At 42.0% G+C, this 19,634-nt stretch overlaps 1 protein-coding gene across 1 annotated transcript in view; it reads left to right on the top strand.

Annotated features, from left to right (window-relative positions):
- Positions 1–19,634, top strand: part of LOC104163460 (elongator complex protein 3-like) — a gene marked incomplete at both ends in the record, with an annotated part of 49,202 nt that overhangs the window by 397 nt on the left and 29,171 nt on the right. The window contains one exon of the mRNA XM_009702477.1: positions 15,883–16,076. Coding sequence (XP_009700779.1) covers positions 15,883–16,076 — 194 coding nt within the window. The remainder of the gene's footprint in view (positions 1–15,882; positions 16,077–19,634) is intronic.

Genomic DNA, 19,634 nt, shown 5'->3' with positions numbered 1-19,634 from the left:
TCTTCCGATATTAACTAGGGCTCTTACTTTTTTCCAAGGTGGTTTTCTTTCCTTGGATTTAGAATAGTACATGATTTAAAGTGAAAAGCGTACTATCTCGAAGGTAATTAATTGCGAAGTAGAGTGTATAGGTGTATTATATAGCGTCTCTGTTCTTGGCTCAGTGCTATTCAATATCTTTATCAATGATGTAGAAGAAAATATAAAATCATTTATAGAGAAATTGAAATGAAGAATAAAGAGCAAATGGTAAGCACTGTAGGGAATTAACCACTTCATCTGGTAGCATGGTAAATTATTTTTCATTATTTCTTTTTTTTAAAGTCAAAACTCGTCATCTTTTTTAAATAGCCCAGAAATTGCAGTCATGACGCAGGACTCCCAGGTATACTTCTGTGAGAAGTCAGACTAGGTGTTTTCTGGCACTAAAAAGCTATCAATGCAATGGAATATATTGATTAGAAGTACAGGCAGGCAGTAGTGGTTTATCTTGGTATGCTGCAAACAGGCACGTCTAGAAAGAACCAATCGAAAAAGCAGCTGTACGGTACATGAAGGAAATTCTGAAACCTGCGATAGGTAGTTTTTCTAAGAGGCTTTGTGCAGAATTCCTCGAGCTCTTCGTAAACATAAGGTCGTAGTACTCAGCAAACGCTGTGTTCACGTTACAAAGTGAGAGGCTGAGGCAAAGCCATGTCCACAAAACTAGAGGTGAAGTCTGTGAGAGAGCTGAAAGTTAACTCGAAGTTCCTACCTCAGACTCTGTTGCTCCTGGATTATTTTCCTGTAATGCTGAAGGAGGTAGAGGGTGGACGTCATGTTAGCTGTGTTTTCTTAGATTTACTTGTGATGCAGGCAGAGCAAAACCTGAGTCCCTTACTCAGTATCTCATGAAGTTGCAGCTGTAGTTCTGCATTCTTTACGGGCCTGTCATTAGTGAAGTAGTATTAGGCTGGAGAGGATTTGTGGTGGAAGAATAGCAATACTGACAAAAAGATTTAAAGAGCTAAGCTTGGTTGAGTCCCAGCAAAAAGGAGATGGTAATCTAAGGTATTTGCAAGAGGTAAAGTGAAAGAGGGAGGAATTATTTAAGGCAGACTTACAAGCTTCTATAGAAAGTATTTAGTGATTATTGTTCTTTGCTGCTTATTCATGATAAATGGCTGAGGCTTTTCCACTGTCAGATCTGGTGTTGCTCCTGTTTCATTGCAGGAGATTTGGGGAGCCTGTTTAAAAGGTGTAGCTTCAAGTGATGCTGAGCAGCCTCCAGTTTCTGCAGGCCAGCAGACTCCCCTGCTTGTTAGGGGTAGGGTAATGCCATGCTGTATTTTGTCCATTTATTAATGACAGTTTTTGCAGAAATAGAAGAGGCAGAAGGCAAAGCTTTTAGAAAGAGGAGGCAAGAATGTGGTGAAAAGGCTGGAATTGGGTGGGGAGGGGGATTAAAAGAAAAGCAAGAGAAGGAGAAAAACAGAGCAGAGAAGGCCAGCTCGTTTAGACTGTTTCTGCCAAAAGTCTCTTGGCTTTAGGAGCTGGGAAGACCAGTGGTGATGGTGGGGGAGCTCTGGGACATGGCAGGAAGGAATTTGCACGTTGTGATGGGGAAGGATGGGAAAAGTGAGAGTAGATGAGAATGAGGCCCAAAGAGAATTAAGAAATTTTTCAATTTAGAAAAGGAAAGGTTAAGATAAGAAGAGATTATTTATTTTTTTTATTTTGCTGAAGGGCTGGAATTGGCAAAAAGGCTGGTTGGAAGGCCAGGAAAGAGAAATGCTAAGCAGGGGAATAGGAAAACCGGGTGACAGTTTAAAAGGCAGGAATTCAAGAATACAGAAAAGGTGATGGGGTGAAGACCAACTCAAGTGACAGCCCTTTTAATGAGTTCTGAAATTTGAAGCGGACTCACAGATCAAATTAAGATTTGATGCCAGTGAACATACAGCTGAGGAGTTGGAGGATGAGTAATCAGTGTGGAGGATGAAGCCCTCAAGAAGTAATGTGAATGCTGCAGAGTAAGAAAGAAAAATGGGAGTTGGGGAGGCGGGCAGGTGGGGAAGAGGTGATGGAGCACATCAACATGGAGAAGAATTATACCTGTGTTGTTTTAAAGAGAAGAAAGTATGGGAAAAGAGAGAAGAAGGAATCAAAAATGCCTGTGCTAAGAGAGGTGCACAGGGTCCCCACCGTGATCTGAGACCAGGCAGCACACAAATAAAGGACCTGCGTGAAAGAGGCAGCTGCAGGTTGGTGCCTGGCTTAAGTGATCACTGTGCGTTCCAGAAAGTCGAGCTGCAGGGAATGAGAGCAAAGAGGTTGTTGATCACTGTGACATGTTTCAAGCTGGAATGATAAACAAGAGACTGCTATCCTCGTCCTATTACCTTCTACTCTGCCTTTCTCATCCTGTCTTAAATGCTTTAAAAGATCCTTTGCCTTAAATAGGAGAGAAAAGAGGGTAAAAGCAACCCTTTTTCTTCACCACCATCACCTCCACCCTGCAACCTGCACTAGTGAACGTAACAGAAGTATTCAGCAGACGGCAATTCCTTTCTTCCCAGGGATTCAGCTAGATAGTACATTCTCTATTTCCCACCTTAAAATTTTATCTCATGATTTGAGTTATTAAAACAACTTATTTATATGTGGTGCTGTAGAAATGTTAGTCCATGCTGATAAATATTTAGACACTTCTACTGCAGAAAGATAGTGTGAGAGCAAAGAGAGGAACCAAGTGGAGAGCATCTGTTGTGTTCTTGCAACGGTACTAAGCTGTTCATGAGCAGCAGTAGTGCTCTTTTATGCAGTGTTCTCCTAAAATGTGTAATCTTCTCAGAGGATACCTTTGACTTTTTGGGACAAAGGCACTTGCAGCTTATCAAGGATCCTTGTAGGTTTTTGATTTTTGCAGTAGTTCTAAATAAGTTTGGAAAAAATACCTTTGTTTGTTGTGATACTAACCTCCTTTCTAGCCACATGCTTTTTGAACCAGGGAAGGGTAGGACAAAAAGGAACCAAGCTGACTTTAGAAGGAGGTGTAAGCACCTTGCCTTCATTACCAGTTGATATATTAAATACAGGGGCTTCTCCTGGGAAGATAGTAACTTGCTGATTGTGCTGACTGCGTACTAAAAATACTGGGTGCTTCTTCAAAGTGAACAGGTAATTATGGTTTCAAGAGTAACGTTCCTGCTGTCCCTTATGACCTATTGATTTCAAAGTGTTACCTGCTACTTCCATCAGGCAGCTAGGATGCCCATCAGTTACTCTTTTGCAAGCATATCTAGGTTTTCAAAGCTCAGTGTGTGCATAGCAACTGTTTTCCTGGAAAGTTTATTAACAGTTACTCAAAACTCGAATTTATGGATAGGAGTGAGTATATTAGGTAGATCTTTCATTATATGTATATATTCTTTTTTACAGTAAGTGGGAGATGACTGGCTTTTTGCCTGCCTTCGTCATGAAGATTATTACAGTTTGTTTGTTTTTTTTAAACAGAGTGGATGTACTAGTCCTGTGTCCCAGTTATGTTGTGCTCCTCCACTCCTTCCCCCATCGTGCCTCTTTTCTTCCCTTATTACTGATTCTTTTTATAGCCTCAGAGGATTTCCTTTCTACTTCAGGTCTTTCCACCCCATTCCACATATGGGAAAACGCTGCAGGGGGGGAGTATGCTCTGCTTCCTCCCACCACCCGGGTGGTTGTGCCACAGGTAGTGTACGTGTACACACGCACGCACACACACGCTGCTACTTATTGTTGGCAAATGCAAGCACAACAGATAAGAGTGATTCGCAGTGCCTCACGTAGCAGGTGGTCGGAGAAAATAATTAGAATAATAGCTAGAATAAATCATAGGAATAATGGAATTGTTACCAGAGCAGACACCTCATTCTGTGGAACACGATAAACACTCAGCTTTGCTGTTGTAGTACAAGAGAGATGAGGTGACTCTAGGGGTAAATGGTTGGGAGGATTCATGAATCACACTTGCCAACAGGGCTACCAAGCAGAACTTAGGATTTAAGCAAAAACTTTAGGAGGCTAAAGAATTCCCAGGATGCTGTTACTAATTCCTCATTCTGTTTCTGCAGAGCCGCTGAGTGGCAATAGTACAATCAACAAACTTTATCTGCTCTAGAATAAATATTACTAAGCTAGTAACATATTTATTAATGGAGAAGATATTGCTATGATTGCCTTTATTTTATTTTTATGATCTTTGCCTAAGTGTGATTTACTGTTGCTGTTCCTCTTGGTCCTCCAGGAGGGATGGCTCTAAGCCCATCTCAAACAACTTTAAAGACCCTTCATAGATGAAATAAATCTGGGGAGCAGAAAAACGGGAAGGAAACAGGGAGGATAGCCAGAAGATTAGAAGTTTCACGTGTGGGAATTGTCAGGGGAAGTGTCATAGCAATTTGCTGGCAGAACCCTCCAGCTCTGAAGGCGTGTGGGAGCTGGTGGATGCTGCCCAGAAACGTCAGATAGGCCTTCAGTTGCTGAGAAGTTCTTTTTCCTTGAGGAGATCCATGAGGAGGTCCTGTGACTTCCCTCTGTCCATCTAAAGTCTCTTATAAATAAAATGATGAGGGTAAAAGCGTAGGCAGGACCATTTAATGGTCAGTACTGGAGACAAGTATCAGACTGAGGAGATTTTTGGTTCAATTCAGCAGAGCCAGTTTTGTGTTCTTTAAATAAAATGCAATCATTGAATGATTTTACTCTGGTGAAAATTCCTTTCCTTACAGTCATGTGTCAGGCTGGGTTTTTTCCGAAGGATTTGCAAAAGAAGCATTTCCCAGAACTAGACTAATGTTAGTGAAATGCCTGATGCATCTATGATCCCCGTGTAAGTTATGCAGAGGGCTACAGCCCTCTTGGCTGTGTTGAACACGAGAGAAAAAAAAATGGTCAAGTAATGCAGCGGGTAGTATCAGTGTCCTTTCTTTTTGCGATGTAAAACTTTAAATACTATTGTAACACCTTAGCTGTAAATAAGGAGATAGCTTTCCTGAGGGCTCTCATTTTTATCATGGAGATGAAATTCATGATGAAACGAATATATTGCACCTCTATCAGGAGCTTTTAATAACTGTAATAAAAGACGATTAAACTGCTGATCTACATTGATTTTTTACTCCTTTGGGAAGACAGTTATCTATGTTTTTAAATATAGCTCTGAAATGTTTAGTGGGGTAAATGGTTTTCCTTTCAATTCCTACTAAACATCTGATTGAAACGCTATTATTGGCAGGTGGCCAGCATTACCTCTGAAAATTTATCTTTTTTTTTTTTCATGGGCACGTTTACAGAAGGAGATTAGGTGGTGTTCAGTGATCAGTCCTTCAGTTACTGCTACTTCTCTTGGAGGCTTAGTAAATGTGAGAGCTAAAAAGCTCTTCACTTTGGAAACGATTATAGCTTCATGAACTATGGCCAATGTCGTGGTAATTTTTATGTTAATGAGAATCATGGTAGCAAGGAACGGGCTATTTTTAGAAACTATTTTCACAGATAATTGCACTTACATTTCTGTGGATAAAATATCTAAAGCCCCAGTGTGTGCCTGCTGCTGCAGATGGTTGAATTGTGTGCACCAAGCTTCTCTCCCTCTCCAGTGTCTGCGTGGAAATAACTTTTATTTGCTCGCCAGGTGTGTTTGCTGCAGCTCTGGGTATGTTTCCTGTAAAGCAGGTCAGACTTCTCTCTGGATATGAGAGGAAAGCAGAAGTTAAAGCTGCAGCCTTCGGTGTGACAATGCGCAGGAGTGGAATAGCTGAATCAATTTAATAGTACAAGTGAAACTGGTCCCTTATCTTCTGCATCATTTGGGGATCCATGCGCAATGTGGGTAGGGTGTCACAATTTAAACCAGAAAATGCAAAGCGTGGGGGTTTCAGTAGCAGGGTGGTCGAAACCGTACATGTTGCAATACCTTTAGTATGGACACGATTAATTGCAAGGCTGTGTGGAAAAATTGCATTTATTATTGCTTAGTTTTTGGTTTTGTGAATTAGTATTTTGTCCACACACACGTTTTCCTCCATCATGCCAGCCATGAAATTATGATAATAACAATCACTACCTTTAAAATAGCCTCCCATTCAGAAAAAGCTTCTGCTAAATACAAAGGTACAGTGGAGACCCTTTCTCTACCTGAACTGAAAGATCATTTCTGCGCTTAACAGTCCTCAGACAACTGAGGGTTGCATAGGCTCATACAATCACTCCGTCTATTCAAGTGGTGGTTTTTCACGCCAACATTCAGAAGTTGTTTTCTGGGGCTCTTTCACTAAGGCCCCTTGCTGCTGAAGTCAATAATGAGCATATGGCTGGGAACATACAGCCGGGTGGAAAGGGGCGCAGGAATAAAGGGATGTGTCTTGGACAGAGAGTGCAAATTTGCCAGGCATGTAGGCAAAGAGAGCATCATTCAGTAAAATATGTATTTTAGCAGAAATCTTCAGCAGCAACTGAATGCTTGTCATGAGAGTGGATAAACCATGATGTCCAAATTAAATTTTTGAGGACTTAGTTGTTCTTTTTTGAGGTGGGGGGGTGGGGGTGTTTCAGGTTTTTTGTTTGTTTGTTTGTTTTTTTGTAATTAAAAAAGCATACTGGAAAAGCATAATGGTTTTACTGTAAACATGAGGGAAGCTTTTGCAGGGCTGAGTGAGGTGGGAGAGAGCACATGATTGTATTGATGGTCCTTGTGGAAAGGAGAGGTCTGATGAAGGAGAAATAGATTATCAAAAACATTATATACAGTTGCTGGTCTCAATGTCTTTTAGGGTAGAAGACGTGCTTTACAAGGATCTGTGTTGCAAAAATTGTGTACTTAAGACAATGAAAAATGCTATATTTCCTGTACTTAGCCCTAGAGGAAAGCTGACCCTTCCAGAAACATAAAGACCAGAGTTCTGTGCTTGGTAAAAGTGAAGGTGAAACTTCACAGCAAATTGATTGAGGTATTCTCATGGGTTGCTCCAAAACTGCGTAATAAATGGAGACTCACTTGGAGCACCTGCAAGACGAAGCAGATGGGACTGCTCGGTGCAGTGAGCACAATCTGGAGAGATTTGTCTTGGTGTTCAGATAGATACTGTGTTCAGGAGTCAAAACCACGCTCCAAGGTCATGCTGCTGATGCCCAAGGCCTCTTCCAAATGTTAAATGTCTCCTCTTCTTATTGAGTTGCATTATAGTCGTGCCGGGGACTGTCGCAGACTGGGATCTCCTTGTGGTAAGGTCTGTGGAAACTTGGGGAGAGCAACTATCCAACAGAGTGTTAGACAGGAGGCAACCTGTAGATCCTGATGGTCCAGGGGTAAAAAGAGACGGTGGGAGGGATGGGGTGGGATGGGAGGCAGGCATGTTCCTTCCTCATCTGGCAGCAGCAGTTTCCTATACTGTGTAGAGAACTAGGGTATTTATGACGCTGAGGTGCATAGTCTTGGTAAATAACTCGCTGAAGACAGCTTCACATCTACGGACTAAATGTTCCTGTCAGTTAGTTTGTCTCTGCTGTAATGGTTGCTTTGCACCCCGAGAGCAGTTTGTTCCTGGGTTTAATGTGATAATGTGTTCTTACTGAAGCTGCAGATTGTGAGGATTCACTTGCGTTACATGCTTCTGAAAAAGTTGCCTTTGGCGCATGGATTTGGGGGTTTTGGGGCTGTTGGGGAAGGGAGGAGGCAGAGCAGCTTCCTGCGTCTTGGAGGGGGGGTGACGAGGTCCTTGACACTCTTTGCTCTGGACGTTAGCGGGCAAATCCACTTTTAGTTGACATTCAAAGTCCACGTATGAGGCACTGTAGAACATCCTGAAGTAAGCATATAGGTTAGTCTCGTTAAGTTGCAAACAAACACATAGTTAATGCGCACCATTGTAATAGTTCGTTAAGACATATCAAGGTCTGCAGCGATGTGCTGCTGATAAACTTCTCCAGTACTTTGAGCCTCTTCCCTAAGGAATTTAAAGACTAGCAAAACAAATACTCAAAGTTAATATGAAACATACTTTTCTGTTTCACTGACCATGCGTTACCGTGCTACGATCTCTGATGTGCTGTTTTTCTGCACGCTGATATATGCTAGTGTTACAGGGATTTCCAGGCAGATGGGCTAAAAATAGATGCTGGAATCATCTCAGAAGATCACGGAACCTCTCATAGCAGCAATGTTGGGGTTTATGTCACCGTTTTCTTGGCTTAGTAGTCACCATAATCGTATTTATGTGATGAAATTTGACAGCTTGAATGTGTCAGGAACTGAAAGGGCTTTGTTACGTGGCTGTCAATAGTCAAGAAAGTTATAACAATTAACTGGAAAATGGTCTTTCCTCCCTTGATTGCAGAGTGCTTTACAGGTGCTCTCAGGAGAGCTGAAAATTTGGATCATCTGCTTTAGAAACTTTTTGCCCTGTGGTCACATCTATAGGAGATTTTGTCATGAGTGCCAACATTAAGCAGAAGTGACTTGATTTATCTCTGCTTTACCTTCACCTTGGAATCAATTTTGTGGAGATTCATGACACTGTACATAAAGTAATGTATGCATTTCAGAAGAGCCTAGTTAAAAATGTTGCCATGTTGTACTGCGTTTGCATCAGACATCGATGTCTCGGCAGCAGGATTTAGTAGTTGCACTGTAAAGTCACTCCTGCAAAGACCGTTTGAATGGACAGAAAGTGTTGCTCTTTGAGGATAGTTAACGCCTGATGGACCTCAGAATCAGTGATGTATTTGGCACAAGTAATATCACCATACCATCTTTATATAAACCCAAGGCAACTTTGGGAATTCCCCAGGTTATATTAGAAAAATGTTTCAATTATATTTTAATTCTATGTATTTAAAATAAGTGTCAGGTAAAGAGACCTCGAAGAGTGGGTGTGCACGCAGTCAGCAGAACAGCAAGCTCCAGCTTGCCGCAGGTGAAATACTAGAAAGTTTGTTTCCCTGTTGTAGAGGGCTGATCTGCCTTATCATCACTGAATGTTCTGCAGTGTCTTTGCGTTCACGTGTGCTCTGCTGGTTTTGCACACAGTGTGTATACGATCGCAGTATGTAACATATATGCACTTATAGTATGCATCACGGTAAATATTATTCTTTTTCATCATGATGCCACTGAGTGGTAAGCCAGATCTAAAACCTCATTCATCACAAGTCGGAGACTGTGAACAGGTAGTGTTCAGAGCAGCTAACAAGTAGTATCTTACTGTGTTCTGGTAACTTAGTAGGAAGTCTAAGGTCACATAATTGAAGGATATTGATGTTAAGTGACTTTAAAATGATCACTTCTCAGCTTGTTGTTGGCACCGCATTTCCCTACTTCCCAGGTGACAACTGGTGCTTGGCGATCTCTGTGTCCCCAGGCTGCTCCAGAGGCAGTAAGAAGGCACGATTTTAAACTGGAAGAGGGAAGATTTAAGTGAGATATTCGGAAGAAGTTCTTCCCGGTGAGGGCGGTGAGGCAGTGGCAGAGGTTGCCCAGAGAAGCTGTGGCTGCCCCATCCCTGGAAGTGTTCAAGGCCAGGTTGGATGGGGCTGTGAGCAACCTGGTCTGGTGGGAGGGGTCCCTGCCCATGGCAGGGGGTTGGAACTGGGTGGGCTTTAAGGTCCCTTCCAACCAAACCATTCTGTGGTTCTATGACAGTTCAGTCTATGCTCCTCGGTCAGTAGGCCATTGTCAGGATCTGTGAATGCAGATCCTATCATTACATTTTAATTAAACTAGCATTTACAAGAAAGAGGGGAAAATGCAAATTCAGAGTTAAAATGGAGCCACATTTTTGAGCCACAAGCTTCTGTTAATGCATGTAATTAAATTGCTAAGTGATTGTTCGTTCCCTGTAGAGTTGGAAGTGTCATTCAACGCGGTAGCTTTCAAGTGCTACCAGTATTCATAGTTATAAATAATACAGCGGAGGGAGATAAGGAATGCTGTAATATGGAGAGTTAAGATAATGCTCATCTTAATGTAGTCGGACATGAATTTAATTATCTGTTTAATGCAGGGTCTATAGTAAAGGAATCAATTCAAGAATCGGGTTGAGTGGCACCTGATTTCTAGTGGACAGTCATTAAAAATAGATTTTGGTGACCTTTATTTTTAACAAATCCTGACATTTTACTAAATCACTTTTAAAAAATTGCTGCACTTATCCTATAACTGGTATCTCCTCAAACAGTTGAACATCTTGAGAGCAAGAAGATTAGAGATGGCAACCGAATCTTTGATCTGTAAAATGCTGAAGTGGAATCCTGTAAAGCAATATTTTTCTCTTTTTAGAGAACTGTAGCTTTTGAATGTCTTCAAAACATGTTTCTAATTTGTTCTATACTTAAAGTGGTCAGTAAAATCGGATCAAAACTGCAAGGTACAATCTTTTAATATTGGCTGAGTTGTGCTGCTACTGAACTTGAAAATTGGACCAAACCGCTGTGTGGTCTCATTATGATCCCAAATCATTTGACCTTTCTGTTGCAACTCTGACCAGATACATGGGTGACTAACAGGTTTTCTGTTTGAAAAAGGTTATTGCAAACACAGATGAAAGTGAAATATTGGAGTTCAGGACTTCACCTCCTGATTCCGTCTCCTCTTACATTCTGATCTTATTTTGGTTCACATAGTGTTACGTTGACTTTTGCTTTTCAACTAATGTCTGCTTCCTTGGACCGTAAGTACAATGTCATGCAATTTTTAAGGCTCAAAGCAATTGATGGGAGTTGGACAAAGGGATTTCATCATGCACTTCGATACGTCTGCCTTGATGGAAAAATCAGTGGCTTCTTGGCACCTAAATGACTAATTTTACACCCCTTGGACCCTGATTATTCATAGTGGCAGTGAGTTTATGAGGTGGTGGATGAATGGATCCTATAGATGCCATTAGCTTTAATAACAGGGAACTTCTACAACAAAGGCATATGCTACTAAAATCAATTACTGTTCTCATAAAACATGTTAGTGGCTAACTTGTATAACCTTGTAGACTGAATGTGTGTTGATGGGATCTTATTAAGATTCATTGTTTGTAATTCACAGAGCAGCTGTTCCTACAAGTAAAGTATATTTAATGGAGCTCAGGTGAAGCAAAAAAAAGTTGTGAATTCCAGGATTTTCTGGTTACTCATTACATTATTTACTGTGAAAAAGTACTCAACTTTTCTCTAATACCACATAAACTGGGCAAGGTTATGAGAAACATTATTTTAGGGTATGAAAAGGTCCATGTTTATGAACCTCCAGATCATTTAAGTTTCAGCTGATCTGAATTGACCTTTTTTTAATTACAATTAAACCACTGCGCACAAATTTAAAATTTTACTCTAGCATCCATCTTTATTATACGAGATGTGTTAAATGCTGGTTGGCTTACGGTCTTTAGCTAGGGGGGGGAAAACTTCAAGTTCAAAGAAAATTGGCTTAGTAGCTTTGAAGTTGTATGTGCTTCCATTTGGAATATTCATGCATGCGAGAGCACTACGCCGCATCCTCAAGTGATTCAATAAAACTGGAAATACGTAAGGATCCTTTCTCTCTAGGTCATCTTTAACCTCTAGCTTCACAGTGCATTAGCAGACGTGGATTTAAGCCCTGATTGAGCGCTTGCTAGAGGTGATGGAAAGCCTCCTGTTGACTCCAGTGATGCTATGGATGGTGGTCTCTGGAACAAATGTTGTTATAGGGATTGAATTTGTTTTGGCAGTAAACTGTTCTGAACATTTTTATCAGTCAAAGACACCTTTTAAGGTGTCTAATTAAAAAAAGGAAAGGGTACAATTCCTACTAAAGCTTGGCATGTGTTAGCATTTTATAGTTCCTTTGTTTCACGGGAGACTTAATTGAAACTGTTTGTAAATGGGAAAAGGTTAAGCCTTTAAATATTGGGATTTACAGAAACTATTTAATGTTTACTGCTGGAAAAAGGGGTTCAGAAAAAAAGGAGACACAGCTTTCTTATATTGTTTGAAGTTAATTATTTTTAAATAATTAAACTTGAGGAATATTTTGAGAAATAGTTTAAGAGATAAATGTGAAAATATGTTGATTTTTTTTAATGCCAGCATTGCTGAGATATGAAGTAGCATTACTGGCTACCTTAATATATTGACATGAAATGTGCAATGTGTATGAAGTGGCAGAATTCAGGATGTGACTAGAAACCTTAACTTTTGACCTTGCCTTTGACTGCTGGATGGTTTTAACCTGCATGCTGTGTTGATGCCTTTGCCTTTAATCTGCAATGTAAATCAGTGAATGTTTAAATATTCTGACTGGTGAATCATACACGCTTTTGCGTTCAGTTCAGTATTGTTGCGAATATTAATACATAAACTTACCGGAAGCCTGCCTTTCTCACTGGAGTGGTTTATTTACCTTCCTGTATCTCACTGGGGAAGCATCATTGCTTCCTTACCTTAATGTCTTTCTCTTCTTTAGTGCCACTTGGCCATAGAGCTCTTCTCATCAGAACAATCGCCTCTCACACGATTTTCTTATTCCTTCTTTCACAGTTGCTTTGTTTTACACTAGAGCACCTCTAACCACCCACAAAAGATGGAAGTGTGTCCTTTGGGGTTGTTCCAGGACAACGGGATTCTGAATTATTTTTCTGACCCTATACTAGCTCATATGCAGTGTGACTTTGGATTAAACACCTGCTTCAGCTGGCTGGTTTGAAAATGAGTGCAATGATTTTTTTATTTCCCCCCCTCTTTGCATCTTGAGCATCAGGCGCGCACCAGGGCCGGCACAGAAGAAGGGCAGAGCATGTCTGCCTTCTCTGACAACAGTGTTGACCTATAAAGTCAAACTGAACCCTTGGAGCAGAGGGGAGTACACACACTTCCAGGAGATGCATTAAGCAGACATAATGGTTCTCTGCTGTCACATGGGGGCAGATCCTGTTTCTGACCTTGCTTTCTTACTGGGAGTTGGACTCGATGATCCTTATGGGTCCCTTCCAACTTGAGGTATTCTGTGATTCATCAGTGGTGTGCAACAGACTGCTCCGTAACCCAGCCCAACGCTGAAACAGAAGAGCACCCTCCCCAACATGCATGTCGGGTTCTCTCACATCAGTGAGGTGAGTCATCCTGGTCAAGAGTCCATCAGGAATCGGAGCTGGCACGAGGCTGGGAGCTGGACGGCACGGCTGGAAGCATGGGCAGGGCAGGGAGCCATCACATCTGCTGCCTGTGGAGCTGCGGCACGAACCAGCGCAGAGTGCCTCCAAATAAGTCATTTATGTCCTATCATCAGAGATGGTGACGATGATTTTATTGTTTCCTGGAGTTGGCTGGATAAGTATGTTTTTTCATCTCGTGGTGGCCATGTGAGAGTCATGACAAACAGGAGTGGTTACGGAGTGCAGGAACAGTCCTGAGGAAAGGAGGAGACCAACCTTATATCTACACGCATGCCAGAGTGAGCACCTTCACACGAGGGTTCAGAGTCATCTGTCTTTATCTACCTTTGGCCGACTTCCTTGTAAACCATTTACTTTACAGATAGCACAGCTTAATGGGATACAAGGTGTGTTACCTGTCTGGGATGGTTGGTCTTGTGTCTTGGATACTCTTTGAGGAGAAATAGTTATCCCTCCTGGAGGCTGAGGGTGGAGAACCAAGTTGCTTAGTGCTTCTGTAATGAGGTGAGTGCAGTGAGGCTGTGCCTGGGTGAGGTTCTCTCAGCAGCAGGAGCCTTTGGCACCACCATTTTGCAAATGCAGGTAACTCAAGTCAGCAAGTTGATCCGAGTTAAAACAACCCTGCAAAATTTAAAACCAGTACCTCCCCATTGTGTTGGGTTTTTTTTTCTTTATGGGGCCATCTGGGACTTACTGCTCCTTAAGCCAGCAGTGTTGCTGGGATGGTGTTGCTGAAGCTTCATCAGACCATGAATGCAGGAGTCGACATCTAATTTTGCAACAGCGATGTGGACTGGGGGTTGTTCAGCCTGGAGAAGGCTCTGGGGAGACCTTAGAGCAGCCTTCCAGTACCTAAAGGGGGGTTATTAGAAAGATGGGGACAAACTTTGTAGTAGGGCCTGTAGCAATAGGGCAAGGGGTAATGGTTTTAAACTAAAAGAGAGGAGATTCAGACTAGATAGAAGGAATAAATTGTTTAGGATGAGAGTAGTGATGCACTGGCACAGGTTGCCCTGAGGGGTGGCTGATGCCCCATCCCTGGAAGTGTTCAAGGCCAGGTTGGACGGGGCTCTGAGCAACCTGGTCTGGTTGAAGATGTCCCTGCCCATGGCAGGGGGTTGGAGTAGATGGTCTTTAACGGTCCCTTCCCACCCAAACCATTCTGTGATTCTGTGACTTTAGCCATGGCCCAGATCTTGTTTTGTCTCTGACTCAGTTGTCCCTGTCTCTCCGTGAGGATGTGTATAAATGGCTCAGGAGGCTGGTCTGCCTGGAAAAGCTGTTTTTTAACTAGTTTTGTTTTCCAGCTGGGTTAGCTCTCTGGTCCGGTTTTCTCCGTAGCTGCACAGCAGGTAAGGTGGGTGGCACAGGAGTGCGGGCGTGCAGGGCAGGGGCTGCTGGAGCCGGCCCCGGGCTCAGGCAGGGATCGGCCAGAAACAGCCTGGGCTGGCACGGTCCTGCCGTTTTTCTGACCTTGCTCACCATTTCCCGTCCTTGTGCTGGATCTAGCATGCATTCGAGTCTGTGCAGATCCATTTTGGTGTGCCTAAGCTAGCAGTAAACTATTTGCTGCTTTTTACCGTGTTGAAGTAGGATTTGGTGAAGCACAGTGAGTCAACAGAGCCGCGTAGAGCCGCTCGGGTGGGGAGGTCCTGCTCCCAGCAGACTGCTAGTGGCACTTCGTTCCAATGTCGGGGCTTGCTGGAGCACTTCAGGAGCTGGTTTAACACATAGCAGCGGTCGGAAACGTAGCAAAATGTCTGAGTGGGTCTGGGCCACATGGCTGTGTTGAAGCGCTTCAGCAAAGTGCTGGTGAGTACCAAAGCTAGTGCAGCAACTGGTAGGACCACAGTAGCCTACCGCTCATTCAGCTTAACAAACTTGTATTTATTTTTTTTTATTATTACTATGAGACTACCATGCTGAAGAGGGATCAAGCGGTGGATATCGAGTGTGCAACAGTCTAATCCAGTATTAGATCTGGCCCGTAGATGCCATTATAATGAGGGCGATGTCGTCACTTCAGTCAGTTTAACGGTTGCTTGGTTCAGAGTGCCTTGCCTGGTTTTCAATATATATATATTTTTGTAAGTGATTTTATTTTAATTGTCATTACTGAAATTTAATCTGCAAAAAACCGATGTGATTGTTGTGTAGTGCGAGCTAGTGCTGTTCAATTTGCAGTTCTGTGCTGGGATTTAGTCATAGAAGTTTGCAGGAGATACAGTTTGTTCTCCCATTCTCTGGGACTGTTCGGAACATCATTGTAGAATAAATCTGTTTTTCTTCATTGCTATTCAAATGATGTGTCCCAGACACATTGATTAATCTCTAAATGTGGTCTGCTGAGATTGAAGATAAGTACGCTCATTTCTATTGTTCTAATTCTGAGCAGAGTCTGTTACAATAAATGGTGCAATATCTATTGAATTCATGCTGAAAGGTAGAAGTAAGATACAGATTTGACTCACAGCATTGTCATGTGGATTTTTTTTCTTCAGTGGCCTTCTCTTTAAATCTAGAACATACTCTCTTTATTTCAGAAAATGTCGTAAACTGGTAAATACTGGGAACTTAATGTAAACCAGTAATCCTGAAAACATACTTAGAATTGTATTAAATACTTAGAATCTGTCTCAAAATTAGTTTTGTTGGGGCACTGAAGTCCAGGAAATGTAGTTTGTTTTACCCTGACTTGCATTTTTTTGTTCCACTTTTGCAGGAGTTTTTTGAGAATCCTGCTTTTCGCCCAGATGGCATGAAGCTCTATCCGACACTGGTGATCCGTGGCACTGGTCTGTACGAGCTCTGGAAGACTGGAAGATATAAGAGCTACCCACCCAGCACTCTTGTGGATCTGGTGGCCAGAATCTTGGCCCTTGTCCCACCATGGACGCGTGTGTACCGTGTTCAGAGGTAATTTTCTGTGATGGGCCTTGTATATTGATTTATTGCGCTTGGAAGGATTCTTATTTTAATTATAGCAAGATCTGACTCAGCCTCTTGTTATTTTTCAGCCTTAATCATTAATGCGCTAAAGATTTTTAAAACTACTTCCTATCTATTCAGAATTGGAAAGGCCAAGTAGAATGAGAAGCTGTTTAAATTGAACTGCCTCTCAAACCCACCCAGAAACCAAGCTTTCTGGAGGCCTTGCTTGCACTGCCAGTCAGACAAGAGCATAGGATGCAGCACACATAGTACTTTAATAATATTGATGGGCAATTACCTCTTGGCTGTGGGTGAAGTTTCCTATATTTATTGCGGGAGCTGCAAGGTGTGACATTTTTTTTGGCTAGAGAGACTTCCTTCCTTTCCCTGTGGGTGTTGCAGGGTTTTCATAAATGTACTATGGTAATGCCATCATTTCTGGCACTCCCCTCCCAGGACGATAGATGATACTTCCATTTAGCACTGTGTTTTCAGTGTGGGGTCTTCCTTGGATTATTTTTCTTCTGTTATCTCCTAAATCTCTCTAATAATAGGAAAGGAGGCTATAGTGTACTTGCCTATTTTTGCATGTGCAGACAATACTCAGTTGGCTTCTAGCTACGTGAGCTGGAAACAGTGCCAATGCCTCACTCTCCAGGAGCATGCAGAATGAGAAAGCCTTGAGCATTAGACCTCACCTACCTGGACTTCTCTAAGGCATTTGATTTTGTACCTTCTCAGAAATGTGATGGAGTGGGGATAAGCAGAGAAACAGTAGAGAAGAAAGTTGCTGAAGGCGAGAAACACTGGGTAGCATCGACAAAGAAAGTATGGACTCAGGGTTATTAGTGGAGTTTCTCAAACGCCTATTTAAAAACTTAATCTTGCTCAAAGTTGTATTTATTTACAAGGGCATAAAAAGTAGTAGGGCATTGAGGAAATTTTGCGGGACTGGGAAGCATCCTTGAAAGAGAGAGGATGCACAGGTAGGATCTGGTGGCGGTGGTGAAGCTGGAGGGATAAAGATGGGATGAGAGGTAGTTCAGGGAAGTTTGAGCTCAAACTTGGAAGGGGTTTTGCTGCAAACCATGAGATCACCATGTGAAAACAGCAGAGGAGAAAAAGTTCTTAATGTCTTGGTCTGTAATATGAATAAGCCACTGGTGAATGCAGCCACAAAAAGCATTTTTTTTCCAAGATAACTGTTTTTAGAGATGTAAGTGTTAGTACAGCAGCCAGACAAGGCTTTGCTAAGACCTTGTCTGGAGTAATGCCCATCTTCAAGAAAGTGAACTGTGGAAATGTGCGCAGAGGAGCATCAGTCTTTTGTTTGAAGGATAGATGTGGACATAAATGACCTCTGTAAATCTATGAGAGAAGGAAAATAACCTTTTAAGAAATAAGAACATTGATTTTGGCAGAGTGTGAGAAAATAAGAAGTAGCCTTGCATAAAACGAAGCAGGAAGCTGGGAATTTTTGGTCAGGACTGAGATTCTGGAGTAGCTTTCCAAAGTTACCAAAGAGGAAGAGAAGCTAAATATGAATATGGTGGAGCTTGATTAGGCTTATGAAAGTGATTGTGATACAGCAGTCTGTAGTAACTGAGACACAGTTTCAGCAGCCAGGAGATCCTTTCTTCAGATCTTTGTTACAGTGAGACACTGGTGGCTGTAGCTGAACTCTTGAGAAGAAGGGTGTGATGCTGATGAAGAAAGCAAAACATGGCTTACAGGAAATATCTACCTGGTATTCCCCCAGGCTTTTCACATCACTTATAGGAGCATTGTTAAAGGCAAAACTCCTACCTTTTCTCCCTGCACATCTCCCTCCTCCTCAATTCCACTACAGACGCAATGGTCCCTTTGTTCATGATGCTATCACCATAGCTTCGTATCTAAAATGAACAGGTTTATTCTTAGAGGACAGCATGAATTTGCAGTCTAGCAGGTCATCTCCTAAGGAACACAGGCCTGGAAAAGTTTTTGCTTGGTGTGCTGATTTGCCTGAGCTTGACTGATTTCTTCAGTCAACAGCAGCAGCCTCCATCCAGCTGTCATCTGATTGTCAGTTGTTATGTTCCAGTGGAATAGCTGTTTTCTTACTGACTGGCTCATGTTATCTGAAACTTGTTCGTGGTGATTACAGATTTTTACACCTTTAGTGCAAAGTCCAAAAGCTACTGCTTTGATCTAAATTGCTTTCAGGGCCATTGTGTGGCTCAGTAACAGAATAATGAACAAAACCAGATTTCTAAAAACATTTGTGTGCTGTTCCCAACACTGCTTCACTGAGGACAGCAAGTTTTTCCCTGTTTGCTACCCCAGACCCTTTCCGTCTCCCTCCAACCTGCTGCCACAGGTCCTCCATCCTTCACATCTTACATTTCAGACTCTATTTCCACAATCCTTTCAGATTCAGCTTGCGCCTCAGACGGCGAGTTATCCCGAGCTCTCTGTGTACTTGACTGGCCCTTTGATGTATGCGTTCAGATTTTCTAGCATCCACCACCAGAAGACGACTGAGCGATCTATGCCCTTCCTTATTAGGACCACTGTTTGGGATCTCTGTTGCTTAGTACCAGGTTTTGAGGAAGCATAAGGGACTCAGTGTTTTTGTAGTCTGTCACAAGCTCAAAATAATCAGTTCAATGGGCCGGGTGAGCATGGGAGAGGTGTCACTGGCAAAACACTGTAGAAACCAGGTTAAATATGTCTAAAAAAAAAAAAAAAAAAAAAAGAGATGCTGTTGCTAATGGCTGGTTGGAGGAGAATATATCTTCCAGGGTGTTCTGTAACTGTCAGAGATTTATCCTGAATGTTTGTGAACTTTATTATCACTGAAGTGCTTTGGTGTGTGAGAGCTTGTGAAATGACGGTACTGCCACACACCTTGAGACTTTTCCTTTCGTGGATCTCGGTGTGTTGTATGAATGTTATTTTCACTGTGTTGATGGGGGGATGTAGGTATGAAGAAATAAAATACTTTACTCAACAGAGATCATATAATAAGTCAGAGCTGAGAGCAGACTCAAGGTCTTTAGACTTTCACTGTGTGCTTCGATCAACTGCTTCACAAGTATCCTAATGCAAAATGTTTGAAAAATAGAAGATTAGATAGGCCTTGTTGAAGCTTCTGGCAAACTGCACATTAATGTTAATAAGGTCAGGATTTAATCCCCTGTATCCCTGAATTTGTTTAGCCTTTAACAAGTCCTAAAATCACTGGTACAGTGCTGTCTTGTGGCTATTGAAAACAGGCAGTTAGTGTGTACACTCATGCTGCACACAGGGTACTTATTTAAATACTCTGCCCTGATCTGAAGTGGGGATGGAAAACCTGTTTCTTTCTTTCTCTTTCTTAAAAAGCTTATTTTTCACATTAATATTTTAATTTAGTTTGCTCCCTAGTAGGCAGATGAGAGAGGCTCAAGTTACTGTATGATGTAATCTGTCTTTTATTTGCAGTACTTCATTTACTATTTTATAGCTGACTCTGGATTTAGCTAAAGACCTGGTACTGGAAGATATCAGGATGTTTTGTCT

This window comes from Cariama cristata, unplaced genomic scaffold (assembly GCF_000690535.1).
Source record: "Cariama cristata isolate BGI_N322 unplaced genomic scaffold, ASM69053v1 scaffold12776, whole genome shotgun sequence".
In the NCBI taxonomy this organism is placed as follows: Eukaryota; Metazoa; Chordata; class Aves; order Cariamiformes; family Cariamidae; genus Cariama; species Cariama cristata.
This window is presented reverse-complemented; position numbering and strand designations above follow the sequence as displayed.